Here is a 14,957-nt window from a genome sequence, read left to right as displayed (position 1 = left end):
TCCCTACAGGGCTATGAAAGCTGTGGGAAAATTATTAACCAGTCTAATTTTCCATGAAACTTGGAGTGTGAGTGGGTTTTTTTCAAAGCTCCAAGGTACTCCATGGCAGTAGTGTCCTGGGCAGGTGATCATAGCTAGACATCTGGAACAGTCAGTCTCAAGTTCACATGATATCAAACAGTACATTCTGTGTCTGTTGCTATTAAGAAAGACTCCATAGATAATCAATGAACACATTCACTCTTAAAAATGAGATCTCTTGGTTTAATGTGACACTAATAGCCAGTACCTTTTTTGGTTTGCTTTTCAAAACCTCACAATTTCCCAAGAGTACTTGGTCCTTGTCCACTCAAGCTCTTAATAGGTTCAAATATTTTCTAAAACATTTTCTGCCAGAATTTAATTTCATGAGGTGACTAAGCAGTCATTGTCCATCCACTTTAAATGCAAAGAAGTTGTTATCTCAATACTATCACCCCTCTTTTAATAGCATTATTTGTGAATCCAACAGTGGCTTTCCTGGACAGTAAACCCAGGATCAAGGAATCCTGATGCAAACTTGATCATTTCTAAGCATGCTGGACAATGTTCAAGCATCTGCAAGAAGTATGAAGTATGGCCATTGTGAAGCTCCAATGGTTCAGCAAAGCAGCAGTTAGTTCTCTGATAGAGTTCTTCAAGATCCCTCCAAGCTGGGAAAAATATATTTGGAGGGAATTGATCAGTCCTATTTACTTCCCCCCTTCTCAGGACCAAAGTCATTACTTTTACAGTTTGACAACAAAACAAAACAAGAGAATGGCAGTGTTCTGACATCAATAATCTTCATTGGTAGCAATCTAAAATGAAGAGGCGGTTAACCAAGAGCCAAGGATGGTTTAAATGAGTGTTTGATAACTGCAAATGTGAACAGGAGGTGAATCTAGGTTTGAAGTGCAATGGAAAAAGCCACTCGTACTACACTTTCAAAAAAGAAAAATGGATCCTCAGAACAACAAAGACCCATGTGGTTATGTTGTGAACACTTAACAGGGTGAAAATATTAGCATGATGGATATAATAAATGTAATATGAAAATGATATGTGATGAACATATTGTGGAATACTAAGTGAATATGATATAAAATAGTGATCTAATATGAAACGAGTAGAGTGATTACATGAAATACAGTAATGAAATGATTTCAGTATAACCCTAAGTATTCTGCATCATTTTATCTGCCTGTTGGTGAATGACTGGCCTGCACAGGTGAAAAGCTCGGTCACCACTACTGCTGGGCCTGTGGGAGGAAGTGAGGCCCTGCCCCCGAAAGGCATTGTGGGATGCCCCTCCTCCCACTTCCAGCCGGAAGGTTCTGCTTGGCTTTGTGACGCGTGCTGCAGCCTTCTGGGAAGCTACAAGGCCGAGCTGGTGCCCACCAGTCCCACCCACCGCCTGGAGCTACAGCCCACCAGTGCTGAAAGGTTGTCCTAGGTGTCTGTCACTGCAAGGGCCCGCTGCCCTGACCACTCAGCAGGCTGCGTGGACGTTTCCGCTGCCAGCCCCGCCCCTACTTCCGGTCGTGGTCCTCCATTTCCCCCGGCGAGGGTTTCGAAAGCTGCCCTTCAGTCTTTGTGCTGTCGCCTGCAAACCTGCGGCTCATCATCTTAAGAAAGGATCGGGCATCAGGCCTTCCTCCCCTGGGCTGCTGTTTCACCCAGCTTACACGTAGGTCCTCACGTTATCACACCTCGTCGTGGCGGTGGTTTCTTCAGCGAGGAGAAGCCATATTGGAATTGTGAGCGTGCATCGCCGGGGCGAAGTGTGGTCCTGGGTAGTTGGTTAATCCCACCGCTCCCAGTCAGCACTGCGGGTCCCAGGGCCTGTCGACCCCGGCCCTGCCGCCCTGGCCCCTGTGGTCCTCACCACAGCCAGCACTGGGGCATGCTGCGCCACCGAGCTAGAACCTTCCATGCCTGGGCGTGGGGACTTGAGATATTTTCAGTTTGCAGTGGGGTTTCTAAGGAGGTAACTCCGGCTGCAGGCTGAATCTCCCCATAATTTTGTTTTTGAGAAAAATGTAATGAATATAACATTAAATGCGACGCTTGCAGTAGATTTTTTTCAAAAACACATTTTATGGAGAAAGTGAAATTCCTTGGTTTAGTTTGCTTTGTTGTTTTTTTTGTTTTGTTTTACATGTGGTATTGAACTATCTTTGAATGGCGCCTATATGGTTAAAAATACCTAGAATGAATATATATATGTATATATATACATATATATATATAAACACTCAAGGGTCTGAGCATTGTCCTTGGGCTTTCCTCGAGGCCAGCACTCTACCATTTGAGCACTACTTCCGGCTTTTCTATGTATGTGGTACTGAGGAATTTTCTATGTATGTGGAACCTGGGTGAAGAATTTAACTGGGGTCTTCGTGCATGCTAGGCAAGCACACTGCCAATAGCCTAACTCCTGGCGCCATATGATGAATATTTATGATGAAGAAAAATATTTATGAACATAGGTTCATAAGCTGCTGTATTGTTTCCTCTTCATGTTGATTTTAGAAACAAAATATGAAAGACAATTTTAGACATAAGAAAGAAAAGAGGAAATGTGCTTCCCTCCAAAACTGTCCATGTGATTAACAGCGGTTATTACTTTTTTAGTGTGAGTCAAGGGACTTGAACTCTATGCCTAGGCTGCTGTCCCTGAGCTCTTCAGCTCAAGGCTACAGCCCTACTCCTTGAGCCACAGCCCCACTTCCCATTTTCTAGTGATTAATTGGCCTTGATCTCAGATGAGTTCAGCCTCCTGAGTAGCTAAGATTACAGGTGTGATCCACCTCACCCACTCCGCAACAGTGGTTATTTCGTAACTTGTCTGGAAAGCCGGGCATGGTAGCTCACGCCTGTAATCCTAGCTACTCTAAAGGCTGAGAGTGGAGGATCAAGGTTCAAAGCCAGCCAGGGTACAAAAGGACCTGAGACTCTTATCTCCATCTAACCTCTAGAAAATGGGAAACGGGGCGTGGCTCAAGGGTAGGGCCATTGCCCTTGAGCTGAAGAGCTCAGGGACAGGCCCAGGCCAAGATCAGTCCCCATGAACCACAGAAGAAGAAGAAAGAGGAGGGGAAGGGGGAGGGGGAGGGGGAGGAGGAAGAAGAAGAAAAAGAAATTGTCTGGAATCTTGAATTTTAAACATATGAAATTTAAGATACGTTTTTCATATAAAAGATTATGGACTTAATAGTAATAACTACACAATTATATGAAAATGTAGAATTACACAAATATGTGTATGTGAATAATTATTTCACTTTTTGCTTATCCTTGGTAATGAGTGTAGCAACCAATAGAAAAAAAGTCTTCATCCATCAGCAGGTAAAGTCAGTAGGTAAAGTCACATTGATCAGTCACAAGAATATCAATATAAGCATTATTGAAAATTCAGGAGAAATATCTGAAAGGATTGAAAATGATTGCCTTTAGGAGTAACAATAAACAGGGCACTGATGGCCATTGTTTTGCTTATTAAAACAGTGCATTTCGGGGCAGGGAGTTCGGCCTAGTGGTAGAATGCTTGCCTAGCATGCATGAAGACCGGGGTTCAATTCCTCGGTACCACATACATAGGAAAAAAGCTGGAAGTGGTGCTGTGGCTCAAGTGATAAAGTTCTAGCCTTGAGAAAAGTCCATGGACAGTGCTCAGGCCCTGAGTTCAAAGCCCATAACTGGCAAAAATAAAAAACAAACACAAAACAAAACACACACAAAAAAAACAAAAAACAAAAACAGTGTATCTCAGCCATGCACTGGTGGCTCACAATTGTAATCCTAGCTACTCAGGAAGCTGAGATCTAAGGATTGCTGTTTGAAGACAGCCCAAGCAGGAAAGTTCATGAGATTCTTACCCACAATTAATCACCCAAAAATGCTGGAAGTAGAGGCATGCCTCAAGTAGTATTACACTAGCTTTGAGCAAAAGATGATCAGGATTAGCGCCCAAGCCCCGAGTTCAGGCCCTAAAACGGATATACACACATAAAAGAATCCATTTGGTGTTGCTTTTCTTAAGTTTTTGGAAGCACTGGTGTTTGAACTCAGGATAACTTGTGAGGCATATTCTCCATCGCTTGAGCTATTCCTCAAGCCTTGTTTAGCTTTAGTTGTTCCTTAAATTTTGGCCTCCTAATTTTTGCTCAGTCCAGCCTGAGACAGCAATTTTTCTACTGCATAGCGGGGATCATAGGCAGTCACCATACTTCCAAGCCCTTTAATTTTTAAACCAAACTATAAAACTTTGCATTTTCTTAAACTTTTTCAAAGTATACTATAGTACAAATTCCACTTTGAAATCTCTGCTGTCTCCTTTTAGGTTTCGTTTCTCTCGTTTGGTTTCCCAGGAACACATAATAGAAGTCATGGGTTGTTTATTTAAGCTTTCCTTATTAGTGTAGTTTGTACTTGTACTCCCATCTCTGAATGGGAAAGAGGTCTTCCACTACTCTGTGCTTATTATTATTGGTTTTACAAGCAAATGTATGAAGATATTTTAAACCTCCCATTAGAAAGCTTGCAATCAAACTCATTTGTAGTCTGTCATCTTTAAAGATACAGTGAATGACTTCTGTTTTAAGGACAGAATGCTGAATGCTGTAGAGACCTTTCACTCTTTTTTTTCTAGTTCTTTTTTTTGGGGGGAGGAGGGTGGTATGGTGTTTGTGTGCCCAGTACTGTGGCTTCAACTCAGAGCCTGAGTGGTATCCCTTAGCTTTTTCTGCTCAAGGCTGGTGCTCTACCATTTGAGCCAAAGCTCTACCTCTAGCTTTTTGGCAATTAATAGGAGATATGAGTCTCAGGAACTTTCTTGCCAAGACTGGCTTCAAATTTGATCCTCAGATGTCATCCTAGTGGTAGAGTGCTTGTCTAGCATGCATGAAGACTTAGGTTCAACTCCTTGGTACCACTTACACAGAAAAAGCCAGAAATGGTGCTATGGCTCAAGCGATAGAGTGCTAGCCTTGAGAAAGCCCAAGGACAGTGCTCAAGCCCTGGGTTCCAGCCTGGAGACTGGCAAAAAAAAATGTTTAAAATGTTTGGTTTTTGTTGTTATTGTTGTTTTGTCAATCATGGGGCTTGAACACTGGGCCTGGGCAGGTGCTGCCCCTGAGCTCTTTAGCTCAAGGCTACCACCCTACCTCTAGGCCTGGACTCTAAGCTCAAGACTGCTACCCTATCCCTGGAGCCACAGCCCTACTTCCTGTTTTCGAGTGATTAATTGGAGAGAAAAGTCACGTTTCTTTCATGCCTGGCTTGCTTGGCTGGCTTTGAACTGTGATCTTCAGATCACAGCCTCCTGAATAGCTAGGATTACAGCTGTGAGCCATGCTACCTGGATTTTTAAAAGTGTTTTATGGAGTTTTTTTTAATTGCTGCTATTTATATATTGGTTAATTTGTGACCAAGCCTGAACAAAATTACTTTTCTCTAATTTAGTATATTTGATCAGCATTTCATGTTCATTAAAACTGAATGTTGTTCCCTCCCTTTAATTATCTGTGTTATTGTTGATAACATCTGAAAGACTTAAAGCAGTAGTTTTTTGTTTTGGGGCTTTTTTTTTTTTTTTGGCCTGTTCTGGGCTTGAGCTCAGGGCCTGAGCACTGTCCTTGGACTTTCTTAAGGCTAGTGCTCTACTACTTGAGCCTCAGCACCACTTCCACCTTTTTTCTAATTGAACCCGGGTCTTCGTGCATGCTAGGCAAGCACTCTATCACTAGGCCAAACTCCCGGCCCCTTAAAGCAGTAGTTTTAAGCTTGGCAGGAATACTTTCCACAGAGAGTTAAGGTGCAAGAGGAGGCTGCCATCTTGGAACTTCAAAAAAAGTCTGAAGATCAGGATGTCAAATTTGCTTCTTTCTGTTTTTGTTGCTTAACTTTTCTAGCCTTTCCAGACTAGGGACTTCTGAAAGGTCTTTGGAGGTGATACTTGAGTTAAGGTATGGATGTTAGGTAAAGAGGGGGGATGAGGAGGAGAATTGAAGACCCTCCATGGACAACTGAATTCTGATTTGTATGGAGAAAGAAGGATAATTTTATCCATCAATCTAAAGTCTGTTGGATTAAAGTGTGGATACTGGATTCTATGATTGAAACAAGTAGCCAAGCAATCTGGTTTATATTAAGTATAATAAAGGTAATTAAGGGAGTAGTGGTAACTGAGTCTGTGGTTGATGACAGTGTGGTAGAAGGTAGTATGGGGCATGTAAATGAGTTACATTACCAGACTAGAAAGAAGATAGACAAGAACTGAGCATACATTAATGATGGACCAATAGTGAGAAAGTTTTTAGCTGGGGAAGAATGTGCCAGTTTCTTGGATTAAGGTAAGTGATGGGAAGAAAAGCTTTGAGCTGGACACCTGTAACATACGCCTCTAATCTTAACTACTGAGGAGACTGAGGTCAGAGGATCTTGGTTCAAAGCCAGCTCAAGTAGAAAAATGCAAGAAACACCATCTCTAAAACAACCAGCAAAAAGCTGGGCTGGAGAAGGTATGGTCCAAGTGCCAGCCTGGCAAGCGAGCTGAGTATATTGGAAGCTCTGAGTTTAAGGCACTGTAGCATGCACCAAAAAAGTGTGAGAGGGGGAAGGGTTGATTAGAATACATTCTACATAAATGGAAATGTTCCAGTAAAATCTCTCCTGTATAGTTAATATAGTTTAATAAAAACAATGTACAGAAAGAAAGAAAAAAAGCTATGAAAAATTTTCTGTGATTAGCTAGTTATATGTTAACTCTAGACTCAACATTGCTAGATTGCTGTTTTGGACACCTTATTGAATGGCCTCCCCTTAGATACCCTGTCTTGTCACCACACAATAAAGGATTTCTTGATTAAGGTAGTTCTTACAGGCATCATTACCAGTAGAACAGGATACGTTAAGAGACTGGCATACATTTCATGGCCCATTTTGGTTCATTGAATGTTAATAGCGTATAGGAAAAGAAACGTTGTTACATGTATATATGAAATGCTCTACCTACTTCTTGGAGAGCTACACTGGAAAATAGCATATTAAGAACTACCAGTAAAGTAGTTGTAATATTTTCCTTAACTCAGACTTTCCCATCATTATTTGTGTTTTTCACAGAGGGCTTATTTAGGAAAATTGCCATGTAAATAGCTCTGACAGATTGAATGTAGTCTCTGTGTAGCAACATTTGCAATTGTTATTGAATCTGTTGTGTTTAAGTCACAAGAAGGAACTATATCTGGAGATACTCTGGTAAATGTTTACTAGGTTTTTGGGTGAAGCAGGGAGGTTTGAAGAGTCATGCAGAAAGGAAATTTCCATCTTAAGTGATCAGGATAGCAAACATTAGGACAATCTTAACAAAATTTCTGGGATCTTTGAGGTCATGAACTTCAAATAAGACTGACCTATAGCAATTGTACCACTTTCTCCAAGACAGGCAACTACCCAGACTAAAGAGCTGAAAGACAGGCTGCATTCAGTCAGGAGTAGTATTTTCTTAGGTGAGAATGCTGGCAGGAAAGGGGCCTGAATGCATAAGGAAGTAGTTTGATCTTTGGTAGGCAGGGAGGGAAGGATAGGTGGATGTGATCATGATGAACACCTTTGGGCCTTAGATAGGGAAGGTTTGACTCATCTGAGCACAGTGGTTTTTGGAGTGTAGATAATAGAAGTGAAAAGAAAAGAAGGCGAGAGAGTTGAGATTTCCAAGGTAAGTCACTGAGTGGTACTAACAAGGGTAAGTTACGGCCATGTGCATTAGTAAGTAAAATGATACAAGGAAGGAGATTGTTGAAAGTGAGGAGGCTAAGATACTAGAGGTTATGCTGTTGACTCTTGGTAGCAATGGAGATAGGATGGGAAAGGAAGGCACTTGAGCCAGGTACCAATGATTCTCAAAGAAAGAGGAGGATGAGAATTCCAGCAGTAATAGTATCAGAGGAATAGTGAGTAAGATGGCTAGGTGGCATGAGCTTCAGAGAAACAAAGTATTTAATAAAAGGCAGAAATTTGTAGCTCACATCTATCATCCTAGCTGCTTAGGAGACAGAAATTGTGGACAGAGGATTGTGGTGCAAGACCGGCTGGGGAGGAGAGAAGCTGGTCAATAGGAAAAGGTGGGTATGGTGGTTCATATCCATCATCCTATGGCAAATAGCAAGGATCTCAGCCCAGTGAAACCATACTTTAAAACTAACTAGAACAAAAAGACCTGGTGGTTGAATCCTTAAAGTATCTGCCTAGCACATGTGAAGCTCTCAGTTCCAACTACAATGCTATAAGAGGTGGGGAAGGAAGGAAGGAAAGGAAGAGAAGAAGAAAGGAGAGAAAGAGGGGATGGGGGAGGGAAATGGGGACTAAAACATGAGAAGGGGTAGCAATGATTGTTAAGGAATATACCTTCTATCTGGCAAATATAATGTAACCCTTCTATTAATTACAATAAAAAAAGAAAGGAAAAACCTGGAGTTTGGCCTAATGGTAGAGTGCTTGCCTAGCATGCACGAAGACCAGGGTTCAATTCCTTGGTACCACATACATAGAAAAAAGCTGGAAGTGGTGCTGAGGTTCAAGTGGTAGAGCTCTAACCTTGAGAAAGTCCAGGAATAGTGCTCAGGCCCTGAGCTCAAGCCCAGGACTGACAAAAAAAGGAAGGAGGGAAAGAAGGAAAGTTGGCTCTTGAAACAGTTGAGATGGAACATTAAAGGTAAATCTTCTCTGCTTTAGGGAGTAATAAGAGGGGTGTTGTTCTAGGGGAACAGCTAGACTCCATTTTGGTGCCAGAAGATGAATAGCAAGTTTAAGGGTTTGCCCAGACACTATTCCAGAGGGCATGGAAGATGATTTAGAGGGAAGAAAATTGGTTGCTAGCATGTCTGTTGCTGAAGCAGTTTGTGGGGGTGAGAGTCCATGGAATGGCAGAGCTGCAGGTATAAGGTAGGATTGGACTGGTGCTAATGAAAGATGGCTAGTTCAAATGGAGCACAATACCATTGGGAGGAGACCTCCCTCTGCATCAGCTGAGTCACTGACAAGGTGATTTTTATTTTTGTCCTTGTGCTGTATGACTGTCTTGATCTCCTGGCAAGCAGAACTGAATCCAAATTACTTCTGCAAAGCTCACACACTTGCAGGATTGATTGCTTCCTGAGCTGTGAGGATAGCATCTGGCAATGCCTGTGCTCCTGGGAACTCGGCTACTATCACCACCCTGCAGGGAAGGGCATACTGGAAAATGTTCCCACTTGACCCCTGTCCTGGCTTGCTTCTCCCCTATGGGGAGGACAGCAGTCCATCCGAGGAGATAGGGCTGGTCTGTGCCACCAGAAGATATATTTTCTTCTCAAATTCTTTTCTTGTGTCTAACACCCAGGAGTCCAAACAGATTGCTGGGAGCTCTGGCAGTTACAGGTCTGCGCTTGACCAGGCGACTTGACAGGTAAGAGTTCTGTGCAGCTCACCATACCCTACACTAAACAGTAACACATGGTGATGTCAGTTTCACTGAAGTTAAAGCGAAACCTCCTTGCCTTGGTGACTCTAGCCGTCTTCCCGGCCCTGTGATAGGTAGTTACCACAAGTCACCCGGGAGAAAGCTGCCCAGTAGGGTCTTTTCTATTGATGAGCTTTGCCTGTATTGCTGCAGAATCCGTGAATTAGCCCAGAACCCAAGGCGTGAGGAAGGAAGAGGACCCCACGTGGCGTGGGCTGCGCTAAGCGGTGGGCATGGCGCAGTACAAGGGCACCATGCGGGAGGCCGGCCGGGCCATGCACCTGATCAAGAAGCGAGAGAAGCAGAAGGAGCAGATGGAGGTGCTGAAGCAGCGCATCGCCGAGGAGACCATCATGAAGTCCAAGGTGGACAAGAAGTTCTCGGCTCACTACGACGCCGTGGAGGCCGAGCTCAAGTCCAGCACGGTGGGCCTGGTGACCCTGAACGACATGAAGGCCAAGCAGGAGGCCCTGCTGAAGGAGCGGGAGATGCAACTGGCCAAGAGGGAGCAGCTGGAGGAGCGGCGGCTGCAGCTGGAGATGCTGCGCGAGAAGGAGCGCAGGCGCGAGCGCAAGCGCAAGATCTCCAACCTGTCCTTCACGCTGGACGACGGCGAGGGAGAGGATGGAGACGGCGGTGACCACGACCATGAGCAGGACGGCGCCACCCTGACCAGCAAGGGCAAGAAGAACCTGGGCAAGAATCCAGACGTAGACACGAGCTTCCTGCCCGACCGAGACCGAGAGGAGGAGGAAAACCGGCTGCGAGAGGAGCTGCGCAAGGAGTGGGAGGCCAAGCGCGAGAAGGTGAAGAGCGAGGAGATGGAGATCACCTTCAGCTACTGGGATGGCTCCGGCCATCGGCGCACCGTGCGCATGCGCAAAGGCAGCACGGTGCAGCAGTTCCTGAAGAAGGCCTTGCAGGGGCTGCGCAAGGACTTCCGAGAGCTGCGGGCCGCGGGCGTGGAACAGCTCATGTACATCAAGGAGGACCTCATCCTGCCCCACTACCACACCTTCTACCACTTCATCATCACCAAGGCCCGCGGCAAGAGCGGGCCGCTCTTCAACTTCGACGTGCACGACGACGTGAGGCTGCTCAGCGATGCCACCATGGAGAAAGATGAGTCACACGCGGGCAAGGTGGTGCTGCGGAGCTGGTACGAAAAGAACAAGCACATCTTTCCCGCCAGCCGCTGGGAGCCCTACGACCCAGAGAAGAAGTGGGACAAGTACACCATCCGGTGAACGCTTGGAAGAGGCCTGGGGGGAGAATGCGCAGACGGACTGCCTCCTCTCACTTCTCCCTGAGTTCTTGTCCCTGAAATGTAATAAAGACAGGGGCTTCCCTGTTGTTCAGATTTGGTTATTCCGTTACTGGTGTTATTGTTTACTTGTTTTTCAGAGTATTCTGAATGGTTTTGAATAGTTTCATGGCCTGGCTTGTACTGTCTGGGCACACAGTGTGAATAAAAAATAAAAAACAAAACAAAACAAATGGGTGCATTTTTTGGTTTCATTGCTGGTCAGACTGGGAAGCCTGGTTTTGCTTTCCCTGCTCCATTTTTCCAGTTGCTGTGAGGTCTTGAACAAGCTTATTAAACCCTGTGACTTTGGCTTCCCACACATAGAATCAAATATTACCAAGCCCCCACCTCATAAAGCCTAATAAGGAGTAAATGAGTTAATATTTGAAAGCATTTAAAACGCAATAAAAGTCTATTACTCTTGTGGCCTCGGTGGCTTTAGTCGAAGACTTGCTCTGACCATATTCCGAAATGTCTGAGGCCAAGGCGGATCTGCTGGTCATTGCTCCCAGGATGAATGGTTTGTGAGCACTCTCACTGTTCTGCTCCTTAACTGGGTGGTTTGGCCCCTCAGGCTGGGATAGAAAACTGGTACATGGACATATCCTCAGTCAGTTTCCCTTTTGCTGAAAGTCCAATATGACTCAAGTTTAAAATTTTGCATATTCTTGTAAACTTATTGTGGGGGAGGGGCCTGGTGTTTGAACTTTCTGTTGTAGTTCCAGCTTTGTATTGGTTGATTGGAGATGTCTGCCCAAGGAAGTAGAGGTGTGGATCCAATGGCAAAGTGCCAGCCTTGCATGGAAAAAACCAATCACAAGTGTAAGGCCCTGAGTTCAAGCCCTAGTATTGGTATAAAAATAATTTCCTCAAAAGAACCTGAAAAAAGCTGGGTGCTGGTGACTCACACCTGTAATCCTAGCTACAAAGGAGGCTGAGATCTGATGATCAGGGTTCAAAGCCAGCCCAGGCAGTAAAGTTTGTGAGACACTTATCTCCAGTCAACCAACAGAAAATAGGAAGTAGAGCTGTGGCTAAAGTGGTAGAACACTAACCTTGAGCTGAAGTGCTCAGGGACAGCACTCAGGCCTCAAGTTCAAGCCCCACGACTGACAAAAATTTAAAAAAAAGTAAAAATAGTTTACCTGGGCATGGAATGCAATCCTAGTTACTCAGGTAGTTGAAATCTGAGGATTATATTTCAGGGCTAGTCAGAGCAGGAAAACCCATCAGATTTATCTCGAATTAGCCACCAAAAGGCCGGCAGTGGAGATGTGTCTCAAGTGGAAAATTATTAGCTTCAAACAAAAATAAGCTCAGGGAAAGCCCCCTAAGCCTCCTAAGCAGTAGCTAGGAATATAGGCACGAACGATTTGGCATGAATTATTTTTTAAAAAACAATTTTTTGTCTTGATTATTGAGGTTGTAGATGTCCCCTTCCACTTTGTCTTAAATCCCAAGACATATATTCTTTCATTGTCCTAGTCCCAGCAAGGGATGTAGGGGAAACAGTCCCAGTTCTTGCCCTATACTATAAACAAGGACTTACATAGAATATTAGGCTCTAGGCTGCTGGCATCCAGCCTTGGCTGTACCTTAAGATCATCAGACAGCTCCCAGGCCACACCCATGTCAAAGCCCTGTAGGCAGAATAGTCATCAGTACATTACGAAGCAGCCCAGTTACTCCTTTACAGTCATTCTCAAGGTTTCCTTTTCTCCACCTTACCTGGTTTTCTCGAATCAGCAAGCAAGGTCTTGGGTCCATGATAGCCTTGGCTCTGACACTCACTTCATTGGAAACAAAGGTTTCAGCACTTGGAAGCTTGTCAGAAAGCAGAATCTCAGCCTACACTCTAGACCTGATGGATCAGCATATATGTCCCCAGGTGATCCACATATGCACTTAGGTTTCAGGAGCCTCTGGCTGGCCAAATGTCTACTGTCTTATCAACACTTCACCATGTCAGCTGAGGGTCTAAGCCCAGGGTTGTTAATACTAAAACCTCACCTCTCAGTCTACTAGCCCAAGGTTGTCCAAACCAACCTTAAAAGGTCTGTATGCTGACTATAGTCTTACTTCTGCCCCTATTTTATTATTACTATTATGATATTGACAAATTATCATTTTTACAAGGTACGAAACAGTGTTACAATTTTAATGTGGATTGATGTTAATATATCTACCATCTCAAATACGTCTTTGTTTTGAGAAATTTGATCTTCATGATACTGAAATTTTCAGTACTCAACTATCAGTTATATTCAGTATATTATGTAACTGACCTCAAAATTTCACATTTATGCTGGCCACTGGTGGCTCACATCTGTCATGCTACCTACTCAGAGGGCTGAGATCCAAGGATTGAAGTTCAAAGCCAGCCTAAGCAGGAAAACCCTTGAGACTAATTTCTAGTTAACCACCCAAAATCAGAAACTGGAGCTCTGACTCAAAGAGGTAGAGTGCTACGTTGAACACAAAAGAGACAGCGCTGAAGCCCTGAGTTCAAGCCTCAGGACCAGCAAGCATACAAAAAAAAATTACAAAAGCCATGTAACTGGTTTCTCACTCCTGTAACCCTAGCTACTCAGAAGACTAAGACCTGGAGGATCATGATTGGAAGCCAGCCAGGGCAGATAAGTCATGAAATTCCATCTCTAACCAGCAAATAAGTGACGCATGGCTCAAGTGGAAAAATACCAGCTGTGAGTGAAAGAGTTGAAAGGGCTTGATGCCTTTGTACCAGCACAGAAAACAAGTTTACATTTCTCCTGAGATTTTTGAATGCTTAGGCTATTATATTCCTCCTCCATCTAGCCTTTGCCACCATTCAACCCTTCTAGATAAGTTGCTTTAGATGAGTGAGAATGCAGTCCTTGGTCTTTGTTGAGCAGCCCCATTTTTTAAATTTTTTTTCATTATACTTTTTATTGTAATTAATAGAAGGGTTACATTATATTCACCAGATAGATGGTACATTACTTCACAAACATTGATACCCTTTCTCATGTCTTGGTCCCCATTTCTCTTCCCCCACCCCTGCCCCTCATCTTGTTCTCCCCCCTTCACGATCCTATTTCAAATAACCAAATAAGCATATATACAATATATCAGATAACCAGGTGAAACACTGTAACAATATGAGATAACCAAGGGACAGCAAAAGAGATGAGAGATAACATAGTATATTAAGGACAACAATCACTCATTAGATGGCTTTTGTTTCTATATCCTGGAGGTCCTTTCATTTAGTGTCATACTATATGGCCTTATGTATCTAGGTTTTGTTCTATTGTAAGCTCTGCTAGGAGACCCCAAGGTTTCTACTGATTATGACAAATGAGGGAAACCATTGAGCCCATGTTCCTTTGAGTTGTCTTACTTCATTTAATATTTTTTCTAAGTCTTTCCATTTCCTAACAAATGGGGCGATGCCATTCTTTATGACAGCAGCATAGAATTCCATTGTGTATAAATACCACATCTTGTTGATCCACTCATCAATTGAGGGACATCTGGGTTGGTTCCATATCTTTGCTATGGTGAATAGTGCTGCAATGAACATCGTTGTGCTAGTGGATTTAGTATGTCCTTATTTCTGGACAATTGGGTAAATGCCAAGTAGTGGAATTGCTGGGTCATAGGGGAGCTCTATGTTTAGTCTTTTGAGGAATGAGCAGCCCCATTTTAAGTCATGTCACCAAAATAAACCAGTATAATTAGTGGAGATCATTGTGACTAACAAAAGGTATTTCTATAACTCAAAATCTCAAGGCGTTTAGGACCTCTGACAGGTATCCAAGTATATTTCCAGCATTCTAGGGATTTAGACCCTCCACTCAGTTTTGTCCCCAACATCTTCAGATGCTGCTGTGACTATAGGCTAAAAATATGGCTGTCAAGTATCATGGAATATGTCGGTGTCCTTTGTGCTCTGGTATCCCTAGCTGTGACAGAAGCTGCTAGTCCATTTCCAGCACAGTTGGTCTCCCTATCTCTTGTGGTTCTTGACATGCAGATAATACACCCACTATGACTGTGGCCAGGAGGAAATCTTAGGAAATGTTTACAAGGTCAGTATGTATCAGTGCATTTTGCACTACTATCATAAAATACTGACTTTGAAGACAA

At 43.6% G+C, this 14,957-nt stretch overlaps 1 protein-coding gene across 1 annotated transcript; it reads left to right on the top strand.

The window, feature by feature from the left end:
- Window positions 1–1,409: 1,409 nt before the first annotated feature.
- Window positions 1,410–10,888, top strand: Fam50b (family with sequence similarity 50 member B). The gene is made up of 3 exons (XM_090356405.1): window positions 1,410–1,708; window positions 9,401–9,466; window positions 9,674–10,888. The coding sequence occupies exon 3, from the start codon at window positions 9,754–9,756 to the stop codon at window positions 10,765–10,767; it is 1,014 nt and encodes a 337-aa protein (XP_090212531.1). The 5' UTR covers window positions 1,410–1,708; window positions 9,401–9,466; window positions 9,674–9,753; the 3' UTR covers window positions 10,768–10,888.
- Window positions 10,889–14,957: the final 4,069 nt, after the last annotated feature.

The sequence above is a fragment of the Megascapheus bottae genome, chromosome 22 (genome assembly GCF_031878675.1).
Source record: "Megascapheus bottae isolate mThoBot1 chromosome 22, mThoBot2.hap1, whole genome shotgun sequence".
Taxonomy (NCBI): Eukaryota; Metazoa; Chordata; class Mammalia; order Rodentia; family Geomyidae; genus Megascapheus; species Megascapheus bottae.
This window is presented reverse-complemented; position numbering and strand designations above follow the sequence as displayed.